The 19,430-nt window shown below is 42.1% G+C and overlaps 1 protein-coding gene across 1 annotated transcript in view; it reads right to left on the bottom strand.

Annotated features, from left to right (window-relative positions):
- The window catches only part of LOC103253254 (glutamate receptor 1), a 131,736-nt gene that overhangs the window by 74,390 nt on the left and 37,916 nt on the right, over window positions 1-19,430 (bottom strand). The window contains exon 7 of the mRNA XM_021709412.1: window positions 17,696-18,066. Coding sequence (XP_021565087.1) covers window positions 17,696-18,066 — 371 coding nt within the window. The remainder of the gene's footprint in view (window positions 1-17,695; window positions 18,067-19,430) is intronic.

Raw genomic sequence — 19,430 nt, 5'->3', positions numbered from 1 at the left:
ACAAACATATGGACTTCACAGCAACTTGGATGGATTTAGAGTCTATCATACTCAGTGATCTATCACAGAAACAAAAAACAGAGTACCATATGTTTTTGCTCATCAGTGGACTTTGAACAATTATTATAATACTAGAAGAAAGGGATTGGCAGTAGTGGGATATTTGCCGGGGCGGGGAGGGGGGTAGAATTGGCAGTTAAGGGAAACTTTCAGGGGAGGGAGGGCACACCTCATCAACAAGGGTACCTGCATAGTGAACATTTGTATACCTAACCCTGAATTGTACCCCACATCTTTAAAATAAAAAATAAAATAAAATAAAAAAAGAAATTCAGTGCTTGGACCAGCAGCATTGGCATCACCCAAGAGCTTGTTAGAAATACAAAATCTTAGTGCTCCTCCCCAATTTACTGAATTAGAACCTGCATTTTAACAAAATCCCTAGGTAATTTAAATATGCAATAAAATTTCAGAAGCAGTGGTTTAGGAGACAGTCATTGGATAAGTAACTGTAATAGCATGTAAAGATGGTTATGATGCTGCAAGAACAGGATAAGAGGGCCAGCACCGCATTGTTGGGCTATTTGTTTTTATTGAATTAAGTAAACAGAAACTGTGTGTGTTCACAGAGACACATGACATTTTCCTTGAGAATCTCCTACTCACCTAGCCAAGTCCTGAGTTCACTGTAGGTACCTAACACATATTTTTGCTAACACTGATTGATTGAATTGTTTACAGAAGCACTCAAACAAATTTGAGTGTTTTAGAGAGTTCAGCAAATGATGGAATTTTTCGATTTTTGCAGGTACATTTTTGATTTATTGAGTGTGGGGTTTTTTGTTTTGCTGCAACAGAAAGGGAATGTTATTTATCCTTTTCAAAGTCACATCATTTCACCACGGTTGACATAAACAGAGGAGGAAAATTCACAAGATGAAATGGAACCAAATTTTGTACAGAGCAATTTTTACTCTGTAGTTCAAGGCTATCGATGAGTTTGCTTTTTCTGTGAGTTATTTTTGTTTCTATGTTGTTCAGAGAGCTGGATGATTCGATTCAGCCAATACCCCTAGTTTAACTGCACCAACATACCCATTACTTCGTTATACCCTTAGACTTGACTGGTTAAAGAAATGCACTACTTAAAAATGACTTTTCTGCTTTTCATCTATCTTATAATGTACCGCGAAATCCACTGCTTTCCTCATACACTAAGTTGAGACTAAGGATCAATACAAGGAATCATGTTTTGAATGCAGAACAAAACTCCTTTGTGCCCCCCTACTACGTTCTCATTTGAAATGTCATTTCTTCTTTTAGGTTAATTTAAATGAAAGAGAATTAATCCTAGAGTTCTGCATGCTCCAAGTCTGGCTGCTAAAGGATGACTTTTCTACCCACCAGTATCCTGAGCTTTACCATCACTTTTAGGTATTTCAAAACACTGTCTGGAAAATCACTGACATAGAGTTTCAGTTATTGATTTGTTCTAGACCCTTGAGAAAAGCCACAATCATTGGTACTCCAACAGAATCATACCATCTCACAGTTAGAAAACACTGCAGACATGATCTCATATAAGCCTCTATGTGAAGAGAATCCCTTCTACACTCGCCAACTCCATGGGATCATCCAGCCTCTGTCTGAGCACCAGTTATAGAAGGTTATTATAAAGCTATAGTAGTTAAAGATAGGGCAATATAGGGGCAAGGATGGACATTTATGTCAACAGCACAGAATCAAGAATCCAGACACAGGTATTTGGTGACTGATTTATGAGAAGGGTATACAGTAGGAAAAAAATGGCCTTACAATAAATTTTGCAAATTCAATAGGTTAACCATGTACCAAAAAATGGATTCTTATCTCATGCATATTTATAGACCATTCAGAACTAAATACTTTCAGAAGAAATTATAGCCATCTTGCTAAACTGGACTATATTAAAACAATTTATTTTTGTTTATCATAAAACACTGCCAAGACAGTGAAAAGATAAGCCACAGGGTAGGAGAAGATATCAATGATATATACAACTGGAAATGGACTTGTGTCAAGGATATGCAAAAAACACTGGCACAACAATAAGAAAACAACAACAACAACAAATAGCCTAACAGAAAAATGGACAAGAGATTTACAAAGGTAATTTACAAAAGAGGCTAGCTATCCAAATGCCTGACACATATGAAAAAGAGTACTAGTCACCAGAAAAATGCAAATGAAAGCCATAATGTGATATTATAACTCATCTACTTGCTAAAATGAAAAAGTTAAATGTGAAGCCACTGGAAGTCGTATACATTGCTGATGACAGTCTAAATTGACCCAGAAATTCTACCCTTAGTTATATACCCTACAGAAACGCACTTATCAAAAGACTTTTACAAGAATTTTTATAGCAGCTCTATTTATAATTGCCCCACACTGGAAAAAACCCAAATGTCCATCTGCAAAACATGAATGAATAAGTTGTGGCATATTCACAAAATAGAATGCTATACAATAATGAGAACGAATGAACTACAACTGTACAGGATATAAGGATGAATACCACAATGTAATACAGAACAAAAAGAGCCAGACACAGGAGAGTACATACCATATGATTCCACCTAGGAGATTCAAAAACAGCGTGATGAGTAAAAATAATCAATGTGTCAGAAGTCAGGGTAGTGGTTACCCTGGTCATAGGGAAGGTATGAGGAATGGGACAAGAGGCAGTGCCTGAGATTCTGGCAGTATTCTATTTCTTGCACAGTTGTTTACACAGGTAATTTTCTTTTCTTTTTTTTTTTTTGAGTTGGAGTCTCACTCTGTCACCCAGGTTGGAGAGCAGTAACACACTCATAGCCACCCCAGCATCGACCTGCTGGGCTCCGGGGATCCTTCCACCTCAGCCTTCCAAGTTGCTGGAACTTACAAGTGTGCACTATCAGGCTCAGCTAATTTTTTATTTTATTGTAGAGATGAGGTCTCGCCAAGTTGCCTGGGCTGGTCTCAAACCCATGGGCTCAGGCAATCTACTAGCCTCGGCTTCCCAAAGTGCTGGGATTACAGGCTGAGCCACCGGGCCTGGCCTATACAGGTAATTTTCTGAAAATTAATGAGATTTATATTGATGGGTTATGCTCTTTCTAATTTGTGTGTTATACCTTAATAAATTTACAAAAATAAAATTGAAAGTGTGTCAAATGGGGGACACACTTCTGCTAAAATCTTTTGCTCCATATGTTACCACAAATTTAAGAGGGAAAATATCCATTGAATAAAAAAAAGAAGTGAAAGTTAAATAAAAACAAACAATGCAATTAACTATGAATCTGCTCTGTAGAAGTAAAAAATCCTCCCAACCCCAGTTTTGTTATAACATATATGGTGAAATGTGAGTCATTGGCTTACTATGGAATCCTGATAGATTTGCTTCTGGTTTAATCAAGTGTCTCCTCTTTTTTTCTCCCCAGATAGGTAGATGGAGACTAATCTGCTACCAATGTCCATTTCTTCCTTTTGGGTCACGCATGGATGGCACTTGAGATCCTGGATATGCCTGAGTTTTGCAAGTTCATCATTACTTGTGTGTTAGTCTTATCTCCCTAATCAGACTATAAGCATTATAGAAGCAAAGACCCAGCAGTTCCTATTTCTGTGTACTTCATGGTATTAAGGAGAGTACAGAACTGGTCACAGCAGCTCAGTAAACACCATTGTAGAATCATTTAGACTGTGAAATCTGAGTCCTGAGAAGAAACACGACTTGCCCAAGGTTACCTGGTCACAGCTGTCTCCTCTGACTTTTGTCTGTGTCTAGTCAGACAAAATGAGTAGAATCACACCATGTCCCTTTCATTCTGTCACTCTTGTCTTTACTTCTCAGGAAGGTATGCAAAGACACAGCAACTCAATTGCTCTGCCATCTACACTGAGCAAATACTGTCTAAGCAAGGAGACCCTTGGCTGTGGGAAGGAGGAGCAGTGACCTCAAAAAGGACCTGGCTCATTTTAGTGTCCAGTCCTGCTGAAGGATCTTCTGTGGCAAAGTGAGAACACATCAAGCTTTTGTGCTCCTCTTGTCTCTTATCATTTGCCTCCAGGGATTTTGATGAAGTTGAAGGTCCTACATGTCCTGAAAGGTACTGAAGTCTAAATATTGGTCTTTTAAAAATTGCTCATTGCTTGTTAAGGGTCACTTGAATTATTTTAAACAAAAATGCTTCATCCAAGACTGAATTATAAAATGTTCAATACTAACTTAACCAGTTATGTGAACTTCCTCAACCTTAGTTTAAATGAATATAAAATGAGGTGATTAAACAAGAAACTATATGACTTCTAAGAGTTTATTCTATAGATTCATTAAGGATTTAACCTTTTGATTAATGAGCTGAACAAATAATTACCACTATCGCAGACACAAATATATTTTTGTTTTTGAGTTGGCGTCTCACTCTGTCACCCAAGCTGGAGTGCAGTGGCACTCTGCTCACGACCACTGCAGCTTTGACTTGCTGGGCTCAGGCAATCCTTCTGCCTCAGTCTTCCAAGTAGTTGGAACTATAGGCATGCACGACCATGCCTGGCTAATTTTTTAAATTATTACTTATTGTAGAGACGAGGTCTTGCCAAGTTGTTCAGGCTGGTCTTGAATCCCTCAACCTAGGCAATCCTCTCACATTTACTATAAATCTCATAAATGGCTCTCCTTGGAGAAAGAGAGAGAATACATGCCTTTTATTGAATATTTATTACATGTCAGACACTATGCTATGTGCTTGTCCCATTTAATCTAACAATAATTCCAAAAGGCGTGGTCTTTTTTTATATATAAAGTATAGCAAATTATGTTTTCCAAAGATGGTCCAACAACCTCTCTCATTCCTCAATCTTCTTACAGTTCCATATCATCTTACAATGAGATGCTGACACTTGTCTTACAGAAAGGTAGAATCTAGGTTCCTTCTCTCTTAATCTGGTTGTGACTGTGGCAGAAGTCACACTATGTCACGTTTGAGGGGAGGTCATGAAAGGTGATGTAGCTTCTGCTGGCTTCTTTTTGGGTCACTTGTTCAGGGCACATGCAATGTTTAGACCAATAGCCTCAATCACCAGACATGTAAGGGAGGGAGAGAGTCTACCAATGCTTTCTTTCCCCGGCTGTCAAGTCATCCACAGCCTTCTAGATTTTCCATCTGAGGCTCCAGACATAAGCAGAGACAAGCCATCCCACGGTGCCCCTTTCTGAGTTTCCTGAGTCATAAAATCCAAGAGTGTAACAAAATGGCTGTTGTTTTATGTCACAAGTTTGGGGTGGTTTGTTATACAGCAATAGTAGTAGAGGCTTTGAGATGCAAAGCTGGTAGCCCAGGGTCACACAGTGAGTCAGTGTAAGAGGCAGAACTAAGGCCAGGTCTAATTGCAGAGCCCATGCTATTAGCTGCTCTGTTATGAAAGCCCTGAATGTTTACAATTCCTGCAAAGGAATTATACGTCATTCTGAGATGCAGGGAAAATCATTCTAATGCTGACCACAAAGGAACACAACCAGGTACCCCAGGAGAGCAGGAGGGCACTGGTGGACAGTGTGGTTTGGCAGGAAAGGGTCACTGCCAGGGGCACGTGTCAGTCCAGCAAAGCAGGCAGGTGCTCGGGTCCTATTTCTGTGTAGGAACTGAGCTGAGAAACAACCCTGGGATGGAATGAGTGGTGCTACCAATATCCTCAAGTCATAGCACTGCACCTGGCAGCTGTCCTCTTTCTCCTGGGAACAGCCTCCAGACTTCCCTGTGGCCAGAGGTGGGCCAGGAGCACAGCCAGATAAGGAGACGCTTGTCAGTGAGTCTCAGAAAGCTCGTAGCAGAGAATAAATATTAATAATTGGTGGTGGGTACATTTAAAGTCCCGATAAAAAACTATTTGCATCCCCTGCAGCTATTGAAATAAAGGAAAATAATAAAAATTTAAAAATAATTGGTGGAAGGCCAGGGACAGGGTGGGAATGAAATGAAATGATTAGCATAATAGAAAGGAAAGAAAATTAAGATTTTCAAAGCCCTGGTATGTGCTAGAGACAAGGCAACATACTTCAGCCTCTGTTTGCTTTTATATAACAGTGCTGCAATATTGGTATAAATGGCCCTTTTCTTAAGGATTGTCAGTAGTGGGAAATTGCCAGATTGCCAGGGGGATGGGGGGCATACCTCATCAACAAGGGTACCTGCATAATGAACATTTGTATACTGAATTGTACCCCATATCTTTAAAATCAAAAATTTTTTTTAAATGGCCCTTTTCTTAAAAGTTGAAGAAACCGAGGCTCAAATATTAATTTACTGGCTCAAGTTTAAAAGCTTAGTAACTGGTGTAGCTAGGATCCAAACCCAAGTCTATCTGACCGATTGGTCACTCAGGAGATAAATCACCTGGCATAAAACACCCAGGAGATAAATCACCTGGCAGCAGCAGAGAACACTAATTTCAGAATCCTAGAAATTAGAACGTGGCTGACAAGTTTCCATCCATAGAGTAAGACAATAGCGATCAACAAAGGTGCTCCACAGGAAGTTGGAAGCTACTTCCTGGAGCTCTTGAGATGGCAGCAAAGGACTGATCCAATGTTGCCCTGGCTGGTTCCTGAACTCCTGACCTCAAGTAATCCTTCTACCTCAGGCTCCCAAAATGCTGGGATAACAGGCATGAGCCATCACACTTGGCCTACATGTTCTGCTTTATTGTCTACTTTTTTCCTTGCATATTTTGGTTTTTCTACTGCCTTGCAACTCGAAGGTCTGACCTCATTTCTTGCCACTTCAAACCTGCCATTACACAAAGCATTGTGCCTAACACAAGGTCTAGATTCCATGTGGTGCTCAACAAAAATACTGGATTGATGACTCCTCTCTCTTGAGTCTGTAGAAATACATGTCACAGTAACCAGAGACAAATCAAAATGAACCCCCCTCCGTTATTTTCATTTTCATTCCCAAAATGGCACATGAAAAAGAAAATGAATACCAAGTGAGTGCTCAGCCAGAAGGAAAGGCATCTTTCTTTCTTTCTTTCTTTCTTTTTTCGGTTGGAGTCTCACTCTGTCACCCAGACTGGAGTGCAGTGGCATGCTCCCGGCCACCACACCCTTGGCCTGCTGGGCTCTGGCAGTCCTTCTGCCTCAGCCTTCCAAGTAGCCGGAACTACAGGTGCACGCTACCATGCCCGGCTAATTTTTTTTGATTTATTGTAGAGACGCGGTCTTGCCAAGTTGCCCGGGTAGGTCTCGAACCCGTGGGCTCAGGCAATTCACTCACCTCGGCCTCCCAAAGTGCTAGGATTACAGGCTGAACCACTGAGCATGGCTGGAAAGGCATCTTTCCATCAGCCCCTTCTACTTGTTGCCGAGAAGATAAATCACCTGGCAGCAGCAGTGGACAGAGGCCACAGATTTCTGAATCCTAGAAATTAGGATGTGGCTGACAAGGTTCCATCCATGGAGGAGTAAGACTTAACGCCAATCAACAAAGGTGCTCCACAGGAAGTTGGGAGCTACTTCTGGAGCTCTTGTGATGGCAGTGGAAGAACTGGTCCAATATTTCCCATGTTAGACTCTGTGTATTTTTGATGTGACACTCTGATGGCCTCACAGCAGGTTACAGAGTCCAAAAAGTCATGGTATTTGGTGTACCATTGATCTTGGTGACCCCTGAGCTCTTGGTCAATGAGTATCTAGGAAAGATCTTGACTGACAGGTCCCATGGCTCAACACATGCCTGCCTCAGTGCTTTTGCTAGTGGTCATTCCCAGCAGGAATTTTCCTCCTCATTTCTCTTTGCCGCTGTGGAGAAATTTTATTTCATCTTTCAAGGCACCATCCAGTGCCTCCCAGAAATCTCTCTTCTCCTCAGCCCACACTAATTTTTCCTTTCTCAGAAAAATTCTAGCCCCAATTCTATGGACAGAGTTTAGCCCTTGGGTACACATTTGCCTAGTTTTTTTATTCCAGAGAGGCAGCATGGGGCAGTGAAAAGAGCCTGTAATTTGGATCAGCAAGCCCATAACCTACTGCTTCCTGGCACTGTGACCCTGAAGGTCTCTGCAGAGCTGCACAACCGCCCTTTCTCATCCTGCTTAACAGCAGTGTCCTGCGCCACTATGTGATGGGCTGTCATTTCTTCCACTGGGTTTCTACTGATGGACACTGAGCTATTCCTGCTTTTTAAAACACCAGTGAAATGAATGTCCTTATACATATATCCTGTCATATGTGCACAACCATTTCTATAGAATAAGTGGTTAGAGATTCCAGATCTTTCTTACTCCCACAATTTCAAGGCCATTCCTGATCCTTTTCCCTTGTTTTTTTCCCTATTCCTCGTTCTTACCTAAAGTGCTACAGTTAGAAACATGCCCTCTCCAACTTTGGCTATGACCATGGGATAGTCTCCCTAACAGTCACTTCCCGGCAGAAGCCAACTCCCCAAAGTGGTACCAGTTGCATTTTTGCTCTTGTCCCTGTCTCACCTTCTCCCTCACCCCAGCTGGCAAGGATGTACTCACTCTTGGGGTAGTGGGGTGAAGAGCTCACCTCTGCTCCCTTGGGAGGTGGCTTTTAAAGTCAAAGATCCTGGAAGGGATACTAATAATGGAATAGAAACCCAAAGTAAACAATGCCCATCCCCGCCCCCCCAAAAAATTCAGAGTTAGGGAGCCCTAAAGAAGAAAAAAAAATACTTTTTTTCCCTCATGAGTTAGAACAATTCCCAGAGATCCTTAAGGGACCATGAGAAGATTTTGGGTCCTGGAAGACAGTTGTGCATCAAAGATAAATCACGGGTGTTAGAATCAGACACAGGTTAGAATCTCAGCTCTACTGGGTACTCACCGGCAAGGAAATCCATTTCTCTCAGTCCCCGTTTCTCATCACAAAATGGTGATGAAATGAAGTTGCCAAGGTGACTAGAAGTAACATAATCTAACACTTATCAGCATTCTTGACACATAGTAGGTACAACAAATGAAATTCTTACTACTATTTTCCCAGCAAAGAGAAGATCAGAACTTTCCTTACCAGTGGGGTAGCTGGCAACATTAGGATGACAAGGGAACTTTGTTGTCTTTTTTTTTTCTTTTTTAACTTTTCTATTTCCAATTCCTCCCACTTGTCCTCCAAATCCATTCAGGGACTCAGTCTGAGTTGCCCATGTTGCACAGGGACTCGGTCTGAGTTGCCCATGTTCCATTAGCCTGCTTTCTCTTCATTAAATGAAAAATATGACACAGTCTTCAGAAAGCTAACGTACAAATGGACATGTTCCTTCAATAAGCATGTATTGGGTATTTAGAACACACAACACCTCATGTCAGGTTTTGAATGAGTTGTGAAATGAACTCCTCAGTGTGTGTCTCAAGAAGGAACAGGCATGGGTAAACATAGTGTGGGCCTAAAGATGTAAGATGCCCTCAGAGAGGTTTAGGTGTCAACAGTGAGAGCAATAACGTTGACAGCATTTACTGTGTGTCAACCCTTGGCAAAGCAAATGCTTTCCATGCATCATGTCATTTGATCCTCAAAATGTCCAGTTTGAGGTAGGTCTTATTATTTCCCTACTTTCCAGAGGAGGACATTGAGGTGAAGAGAAGTGATTTTCCCATTTGTACCGCTGGTACTTGGTGGAGCTAGGATCCTATCACAGCCAGCCCTGTTCCAGAGTTCAAGCTCATAGCCATGGCTGTAATGCATAGACTTAGAGGGATAATTGGGGCTCGGTGGGGGATAGCAGAAAGCAGCATTTGTAAAGGGGGAGGAAGCTAAGTAGGAAAGATGGGAACGGTCGCTCCAAGCAGAGGGAACAGGCAGCCCAGAAGAGCAGCATAGAGCTGGGACTCTGAAGGAGACAAGCCCTAGAAAGGGAACTGGGGATCTGCCAGAGACCATCTTACTCCCATTTTGAAGACAGAAAAGTGAGACACAGAGGGAGGAAGTGACTCATGCAGTGGGCTAGTAGTAGCTGAGACGGAGCTTCTTTTTCAGCTCCTTTGCCACCTTCTCCAAGCCTGTGACAACAGCTGGTCCTGCCTCTCTCTCCAGGCGGGCCTCTGCTCCGCTCCAGCAGGCACTGTGCCTCCTTACTTCAAGGCCTTCTCTGCTGTAGCCACCAGATACAAACTATATTGTCATTAGCCAGGTTTGTGGTTTCTGCATTTGTGTCCTTGACACCATTTGTTTTCTGCTGTCACCCTGGGCTTAATTCACCTATTACCTCCCTTGAACATCGCTGGGGTAAAAGTACATATAAATGGTATAACAAAAATGATTCTTCTGCTGCTGTTGAATGGTGGTATGTAACTCATATTTAAAACTGTCTGACTCCGCCCATGGGAGTACCAGCATAACTCCCCCATCAAGTCTATTAATTATTCTTTCATTTTTTTCCCCCTAAAGGATTCAGTGCTTCTTTCCAGATGAACAACTGGGTCTCTTGGTCACAGATGCTATATTTCCAGAGAGAGTTTAAAAGAAACAAGAGCCCCTCTCTAGGAAAAGATGGAGCCTAGGAAGACATAACTAGCCATGAGTAGGTTTTCCTGGATTCAGAGATGTGGGGGCTAGCTTTCTTCTGGTGTAGTCCTCATTCATGGCCTGGATTTTTCCAAAGTATGTGAAAGAAAAGAAAGATGCAATGATCAGATTTTATACTTGGAGCCAAAAATGGAGGGGGAAGGAGAGAAAAAATATTTAGAATATTCTGGAATATATATATATATATTGTTCTAAGTGTGTCTAAATGCATTCAGTGTTTTGTACTCCTGTCACTCTTTTAGGACTCTCAAACTGGTGGTCATCCACAAGCTGAATGCAGGTATGTTTTGGCTTGATCTGCATAGATGCCCCGCAGCAAAGACTGTTCAATACTGAAAGGGAGCGGCCCTCTTTGGCTGACATCACAGCCTGAGCTGACCTTCATTCTCATGTTACTAAACTTACACTAATTATCTGTGTGATCCTAAGTCTCCTCCACTCCTTGTAACCTACCAAATGGGGATGGGGTGCTTCTCACAATTTTATTTTATTTATTGCCTGCCTCTCTTCTCTGGAATGTTAAGCTCTAGAAGAGCAGGATATTTTGTCTGCTTTGTTTTGTGTTGTCTCTCACAGCACCTTGAATCATGTTTGCCACATAACACTTGATAAAGACATTAATGAATAAATACATGAATAATTGGTCTTAAACATCCATTTCGGCTCTGTGAAAAACTTTCTGAAATTTTGCCTATTGTGATTTTGGAGAAAAAAGAATCTCTCCCTCAATTAAACTGTTCAAACCATAAACTTCCAGAGCAACCTAGAGAGAGGGAGGAGATTTTCCCCTTGCTGGTGGCCAGAACTGCTGGCTGAGTCACAGAAAATGATGCTTTCATTTGCATATCCAGGGAAGGGTTTTATTCTCCTGTCATGCATTCATTTTAATACTTTTATGCTACTTCTAGAGCTACTGAAACCTTGTCTTCTTCTTCCCACAGGTCTGTGAAACTGCTCAGTAGCAGAGCCTGGTTCTGGGTCTCAGCATCAGCTGGCAGAAGATCAAGATAAAAAGACAGGAGACATTGATCTGGAGTCTCACCCTACTCCCCATGATGGGAGCCACCCATCTACAGACAGTCCATGTACACATCACACCTGTCAAGTCTGCAGAATCACCTGACCCGGGCCAGTCCCTCTGTGTTGGTGTTACCTGTAAAATACTCCAGTGGATCCCTCTGTGAGTGCCTCCTGATAGTCCAAACTGGGGGAGGTAGGGCCACCAGAAAGGCCTCTGCCTTCAGGGGCCACAATCCCCTCTGTGTGCTCAGGGCCTTGCTCAGCCTAGCAGGTAACATACTCTAGTGTGGTGAACAGGCAGACCCTGGCGCAGTGCTCCTGGCCACAGACCATTTCTAGCTACCACATGGACCCTGCATTCGGTACTTCTAGGCTGACTTCCCTGGACAGCACCCTGGTTCAATGACTTTCAAATTCTCATGCCCATCTGCCCTGGGGCAGGAGCAGGTGGGAGGCTTGTGAAATATGCAGAGCTCATTCTCCAAATGCAGTTTCCAATTCCACAGCTCTGGGCTGGGGTCTGAGGACCTGCATTTGGACAAACATCCCAGGTGAGTCTGATGCATAGGGTCTCAGCAGAAAGTCCCATACCTTGGCCCAAGAACCAGAGCATCCATCATACATTTTCTGCCCCACCATTGTCCACATACCTTTGTGACACTGTTCTTTGCAGAAATGAACCCGTGGCCTAGATGAGGCTAGTGCTTTCAAAACACGAAATATTTCACATTTCCAGGCTGCTTTAATCAGCTTGCCTGAATATTTACTCTCAGCCTTTTTCTCTCCCCCACAACACTCCAACAATATCAAGATGAGCAAGAGAAATGGGTTTGCGTGGTGCTTTCTGGGAAGGGAGGACAGAGGGAGGAGGTGGTGGATTTCTCAACATCTTTCAGCCCTGGAGCCACATTCGTTGCTATGGAGCTTGTGCAAGAAAGCAAGGTCAGGCTGTCATTGATTGTTGGCTTGAGCTCTCCTCGTTGGTCACCCTGTACACATGATAAGTCAGTTGCTGGCCCCAGTGAGTAAATGCCTATGGGCACCAATTGGCCACAGGTATTGCCTGGGTGATCTTGGAGAAAAATCTCTTTCTTCCCTTCTCTGGCCTCAGTTTCCTCATGGTAACATGAGATGGATAAGCTAGAGCATCTTGATGATCCGGCTCAGAGCAAATGGTCTCTGGAACTATGGTTCCATGTTTCCCAAAGGTGCCTCCCTCTGGACTCATCCTTGAATCTTTTCTCTCTTTATCCTCATAGATTCAATCCATTAGCAAGAACTGTCAATTCTAGTCTCAGAGTAGACCACAAATCTATGTCCATGACCATCATTACAATTTTCATCTCTATAATTTCCCCTGGATGGCTGTGAGAGCCTCTAGCTTGGCCCCTGTGCTTCCACTCTGGATTCTTCTCTGTCCTAATTCATTCTCCTCATGGCTCCCCAGAGTGAGATTTTAGCATGCAAATCAATCTGTCCCTTGCTTAAAACCCTCCAATGACTTTCCATTGCATTTAAAGTAAAACATCAAATTTATACTGTGGCTACAGGGTCCTGCATGAGCCGGCCTCTGCCTCTTTCTTCAGTATTATCTCAAATCCCTGTTCTCTTCATTTGCTGAGAGTCAGACAAGCTGGTCCCTCCTCCAGTCCTTGAGAAAACCAAGTTCTTTTCTACCTGAGAGTCTTTGCATGTGGCTATTTATGTCTCCCAGCTCTACACAAGCCCAACTCCCTCTTACCCATCAGCTCCTCAGAGAAACCTTCTCAGAACACTCCAAGTAAGGCTCCTTTAATTCCATTTCCTGTATTATCTATTGCAACAGCAGGTTCATGTTATTCATAGAACATTCCAATTTACACATTCACAATTGTTTGTTTAATGTTTATCTTATATCACTGTGCTGTCAGCTCCTTGAATCAAAGGTTTCTGCTCCCCACACGCCATCATCAATATATCTTCATATCTTCAGAACCTAGAACCATGCCCTGTATATTTCAAGCAGTTCATAATATCTGTTGACTATGTGAGTGAAGCTGACCACAAAGAGGGGAAAAAAATTACAAGAGGGAAAGACGAGGGAACTAAAGATAAATTTTGTCTGTGATGATTTTTATTCCTTCTTTAATATATTCCTTCTCGAAATGTTTTTGTACAGAAAAAGACATCCCAAATATCTATTAAAAATAGGTCTCTGGGCATAAGAAACAGGCCTACAAAGTCAATTCATGGATGGCTTTATAGTTTCACCCTCAACCTCATGAAAAAAAAGTAACCTGTGATCACATCTAACATGAATTTTGACTTTCACTGTTAAAATAAATTACACTAAACCAATTTGTGGAATAAACATTTCAAAGCCAGGAGGCAGAGGAAGTCTTTAAGGCATTTCAGTAACATTTGCTGGCATTCATCTTTTAATGTGCTAATTCCAGATTACTTTTATCTACTTGTGTAGAAAAAACTGACATCAGGCCCAGTGGCCAAGGCTGCTGGTTGATTTCCCCTTTTCCTTCCCCTTTCTACTGGAATGGCTGGAAAACCAAACTCTTGCCTTCCCAGTCTCCCTTGCTACTGTATGTAATTACGGGCCACTGTGTTGACCAATGAGATAAAAGCAGACATATATGTGGGGTCGAGAGTGTTTTATTAAGTGTTTGTTTTCCTGATTCAGAGACAAAATAGGAGGCAATGCTTCTTCCCCTTCATGCTACTTGAACATGGACACAATATCTGGGAGTTGCCATCTTGTAAACAAGAAGAAAAGGTCAAGAAAATCACAGAAGAGCCAAGCCTGTTCTCACTGAGACACAAGCCACCACCTGCCACTACTTTTCTTATAATGTGAGAAAGGCAACCTTCTCTCCCTTCATATTAGTGTGGGCAGCCTTTTTTTGTTTTACTTGCAGACAACCACATTTGGCCACATACTGTTGGTTTTGGGTTACTGGATTAATATCAACTTTGAAGAGATTAGAAAGAGATAAAGCTACTTGTGGATGAGTGTAGATACATGCAATTCAGATGGAACTTCCACAAATTCTAAATTAGTGAAGGTTAATGAAAATATTCTTTTCTTTTTGAGTTGGAGTCTCTATCGCCCAGACTAGAGTTCAGTGGCATGCTCATGGTCACTGTAGCCACGACCTGCTGGGCTCAGGCGATCCTTCCACTTCAGCCTTCCAAGTAGCTGGAGCTACAGGCATGCGCTACTACACCCAGATAATTTTTTGATTTATTGTAGAGATGAGGTCTCGCCAAGTTGCCCAGGCTGGTCTCAAAACCCTGGGCTCAGGCAATCCTCTCGCCTCGGTCTCCCAAAGTGCTGTGATTACAGGCTTGAGCCAGCGCGCTCGGCCTTATGATATATTCTGTAATCAAGCAGCAAGGACAATGAATTGAATCTCATTTGGAAGGATGTTTGATGTATGCAAGCCCCTTAAAAGTCCTTTCCATGGTGGCACTCAGATGGCCTACCATAGTGCCATACATATCAGGGGCTCACCAAACTTGTTGACTTTATTAGGAAATATGTAAACAGCAACAAAAAAATTTCTGTTGGTGTTTTTCATTGATTGTCTACTTGATCTCTAGCCTTGATCACTGTCTTAGCATCCTTCTCTATTTGTCTGGCTCAAGGTGACATGAAGTATATTTCTTTTCCCTTCAACATGTTTCCAAGAAACATTGTGGTGCGTATTCTGACTCTTGAGGGGGTTTCTACAGGCTCCTAAACTCTGTAAGTGGCCAGGGTGGGCTTGACAAGGAACAGTCCATCTCAAGTGGATCAAACTCCTTATTCCGGTCAGTTTACTCTTGTGTCTGTCTGACCTTTCATCTGAAGTCACAAATTCTTTCTTCAATTCTGTTAGGTGAAGACTCAGGAAACCAGGTATTGCTGGTTTCTGGAGGAGTCACTGGCTATTTCTGCTTTGTCCATGGACTTTCCAGAACGAGGCATGAAGCTCTCAAATCATTTTGAGCAGTGGCATCCTTTCCTCAAATGAAGTTTAGTCAAATATACAAAATCAATAAAAATAAAAAACAGCATCCATTTTACAGTGCTTCCTACATGAAGGCTGGGTACTGTGTTATAGGTTCTATTTGTATCAACCTCTTTCCAACCTTACAGATATAGTTGAGGAAGGAACTGTTATTTCCATTTTACCAATGAGAAAAACAAGCATAGAGTTAAGTTGTTTTTTAAAAACTAGGTAGGAGAAAGGTGGGGTATGTTGCTGTTCAGTCTCACCTTCACCTCAGTGTTAGGTTTTAAGATATTCTAGTGAAACCCTCAGAAGTTGGGAAAATGCTATTTAAAAATCCACTTGCGGTCAGAGGTCACAAACTCAAACACCTGGTGGGATCCGCTGAGTATCCCAGAAATGAGGGAGGTGAGGTAGGAATGCATGGACTAAAGAGGGTGGCTGCCACTCAGTTTTGGACAGGCATTGCCAAATTTTTTGCAGATTAAACAAAAACATGCCTGCCAGAAGATTCAGTTTATGGACCACAACCTGGAGACCTCTGGAGGAAGAGTAGGAAATATAAAAACACATCCTGAGGTCATTCCACAAGGGTGCTGTTAAGACGTGAAATGCCCACCAATGCAGGAAGTAATGGAGAAAAAACAAGTTCGTGGGTCTTTTCTGACACATGCATGTTTTGATGGCCCTACGTTACTGACTAGCTAAGAATTGTTTCTTCCCACTGTTTATCCACTGTTTATTTTTAGGCAAGCCCTTCCCCGGCTTGGTTCTCTCTACTCTTCACCATGTGTTTGCCAGTATTGGCCAAGCATCCAGTCTCACACCTCCTCTCCCACGCCCCCCCACCTCTGTCTTCTTATTTAAAGAAAAACACGATTATAATGAATGATGAGACTTTCTAAGCTATACACCAGGAAAAATAAGTCCTGAGGGGAAGCTTGTTAAAAAGATTTTACTCTGTTGCTCCTTAGGACTATTGGGCCTTCTTGACACTAAAAATGCAAATCATAGATGGATGGTAACGATGCCTCCAGCACATGTCTGTGAGGCCTTAATACTTATGATACTTATGTCTCCAGATCTGTCCATGGAGACCAAATTCTGAGCCATGACTCCCTGCATGCTTTTGAAATTTGGTAATCTAAAAGGAAATGCCTACTGTAAAAAGAGTTCACAGACATTAGGTAACTATAAAAGGAATACAGTCAGTGCTTATTTATCTGGTAACTCGGAGATTTGTGGCATGAACATTCTAGAATGTAACCAAGAGAACATAACTCATAAAGACAGGAGATCAGTAAAAGTGGGAATTTGTCTAGATTGGTAGTTTTTCAATTTCTTTTCCCCTATTTTCTTTTCACTCTTTCTTAGCTTCAGAATTACTTTTTCAAAACAAATTGTATTCACAAGTCCAACACATAAAACAGACAAAAATGGAGTTACTTTGTTTTATGTGGAGGACTGAAATTCCACTGAATTTGTTACCCTAGTTCTTTCAGTGTGATAGCTGAGGTCCCTCTGAGAAACCCCATTTTTGAACCCAAATCAACAAATTTACATCACCACTAGAATAAGATTATTTCCAGGTCTTTCTCAGAAACAAGGAAAGGAGAACCTTTTTCTCTAGGACGTTATTTCCACTTTTCAGAGGTAGCATATAGGAGAGTGGTCTGCATCTCAACTCACTTGTGTGACCTTGGCAAGATGGCCAACCTTTCTCATCTGCTAAAAGAGATATAATGGGAGTCCTACTTATGCTTCTGTAAGGACTCAGAGACAACACATGTCAGGACTCAGAACCTTGCTTGGCATATGGTAGGTGCTCAATAGATGTTAGTTGTACCACATTATATCCTCATCCTTTTTCTGTACCTTTCAGCTACAGAACATCAGAGTCATGATTCTGCTTATTAATCTTGACAAGCACATCAACCAGAAAGCAGACAGAGCAAGCCCAGATAATCTACAGCATGCAATGCGCAGTTGACTCTCAAGAACAGCTGAAAAACTGAATGTAATGGCATCTGGAAACAATTCCCATCTTTTAGCCTTCCAGTACTCCTCCCCCTAAAAAAATAGTATTGAGCAAAGGGGTTGAGAACAGCTGACTGACCTGGGAGAAATGTCACATCCTTGCTGCATGAAGGCTCCCAGGGAGAACCACAAGCTGTTGAATATCCCAAACTCATTGGACTGGTCACTGGTCGTCTGGTCCCGTCCTTCCTCAAACTCTTCACTGTGCCATTCATAGGGGCTGAAGCGGCTGACCAGGAAGAGGACGACACTCACTCCAATGTAGGCAAAAACAATGCACATCCAGATCTCATAAGCCAATGGATCAAGGAAGGAGAAGACCCCTGGTTTGGATTTCTGTGGTTTTTTAATCATGATGGAGATTCCCAAACTCATAAATGGCTTGGAGAAATCTATAACCTCTTCCCGGACCAAGGTGATAGTTAAGGGGGCCACAGCCACATCTGCTCTCTGGAAAAAAAAGAAAAAAGAAAAGAAAAAAAAATTCAGTTGAGCTCACAGGCTCTCTTTGTTCTTGTTTCTCTCTCCACTGTGACTATTCTTTTGTATCTTATAGGATGTGAGAGTAGAAAAGAACCTTAGAAGTCCAACCCCTCCTACTCTATAATATAGTTCTGACAATTGGATGATGTATCTCCATTATCTTAATAGCTCAATATTTTACAGTTTGTTTGACAGTTCTCATGTTTAAAGGTTTCTTCCTCATCCTGCAAGAATGAAGCTATTGTAATTCCATTGTTTTACCTGCCCAGAAGCCATGCCTTCTTCCTCTAATTGGAGAAGGACTCCTGTTCCACTCTCAGACCTTCAGGCTAGAATGGGATTGTCATTCTGGTTACATGGGGAAGCACATGACCCAAGTATGGCCAATCAGTATCCTTCACTCCCCTGGCCAGACCGATTGGTCCAAGGATGGCTTGGGTCGAGGTGAGTTTAGTAAGAATTAGTCTCAAGAGCCAGAGCTGAGAGATAGAGAGGACGATCTCTGATACATAATTTGGACCACTGCAAATTCGAGGCTTACCCTGGATTCCCTAGGAACATTCCTCTATTTATCACCAAGAAGACAAGCCAATGCTTCTGCTTGCATAAATCAGTTTTAATTGGGTTTCTTTTACTTGCAGCCAAGATGGTCCTGGCTAACAAGGTGGTGAAGGCAAATTTAATTCGATAGACATTTGTTGGACACTTTGTATGTGTAAGCTGTAGGTTGCAAGTTGTAGGTAAACTATGGTCCCCACACTCAGGAAATTTAAATTTAAATTGTGTGTGTGTGTGTCTGTGTGTGTGTGTCCCATAATTTTCTGGTCTGTAAGGTGGATTGCTTATGTGTTATCTAAGAGACACAAAATACTGCAGAAGATGAGGGAGGGATTTGTTTTAGCTAGAGAGATTAGGAACTGCATTAGGGAAGAGGTGACATATAAAGTTGGCATTGAAGGAGGGATAGGGGTTGACAGGTTGCTCTGGTACTGAAAATCATTCCAGGAGATGGGAAACATGTGAGTAAATGTCTAGTGATGAAAAGGTAGTATTGCAACTCTGGGGAGGGGACCCCAAAAAACTCCGAATTATCTTTTTGGAGGGGAAGCTCCTTATAGTACACTTGGAATTTGTTCCTCCAGATCAAAAGGCCAAAGTTTTTATCTCAAAGTTTTGAGAAGGTTGCCTCACAATTTGCGGAATCAATGTCCCGAGTTGTAGCAAACAGGTGACTGGTTCTTCCACCATGACAACGCACCTGCCCACACTGCACTGAGTAGTCAGCAGTCTTTGACCAAAAGTGGCATTACCCCCATACTCCACCCTCCCTA

Source organism: Carlito syrichta, unplaced genomic scaffold (genome assembly GCF_000164805.1).
Source record: "Carlito syrichta isolate Samal-C Ts95f unplaced genomic scaffold, Tarsius_syrichta-2.0.1 Scaffold214907, whole genome shotgun sequence".
Taxonomy (NCBI): Eukaryota; Metazoa; Chordata; class Mammalia; order Primates; family Tarsiidae; genus Carlito; species Carlito syrichta.
This window is presented reverse-complemented; position numbering and strand designations above follow the sequence as displayed.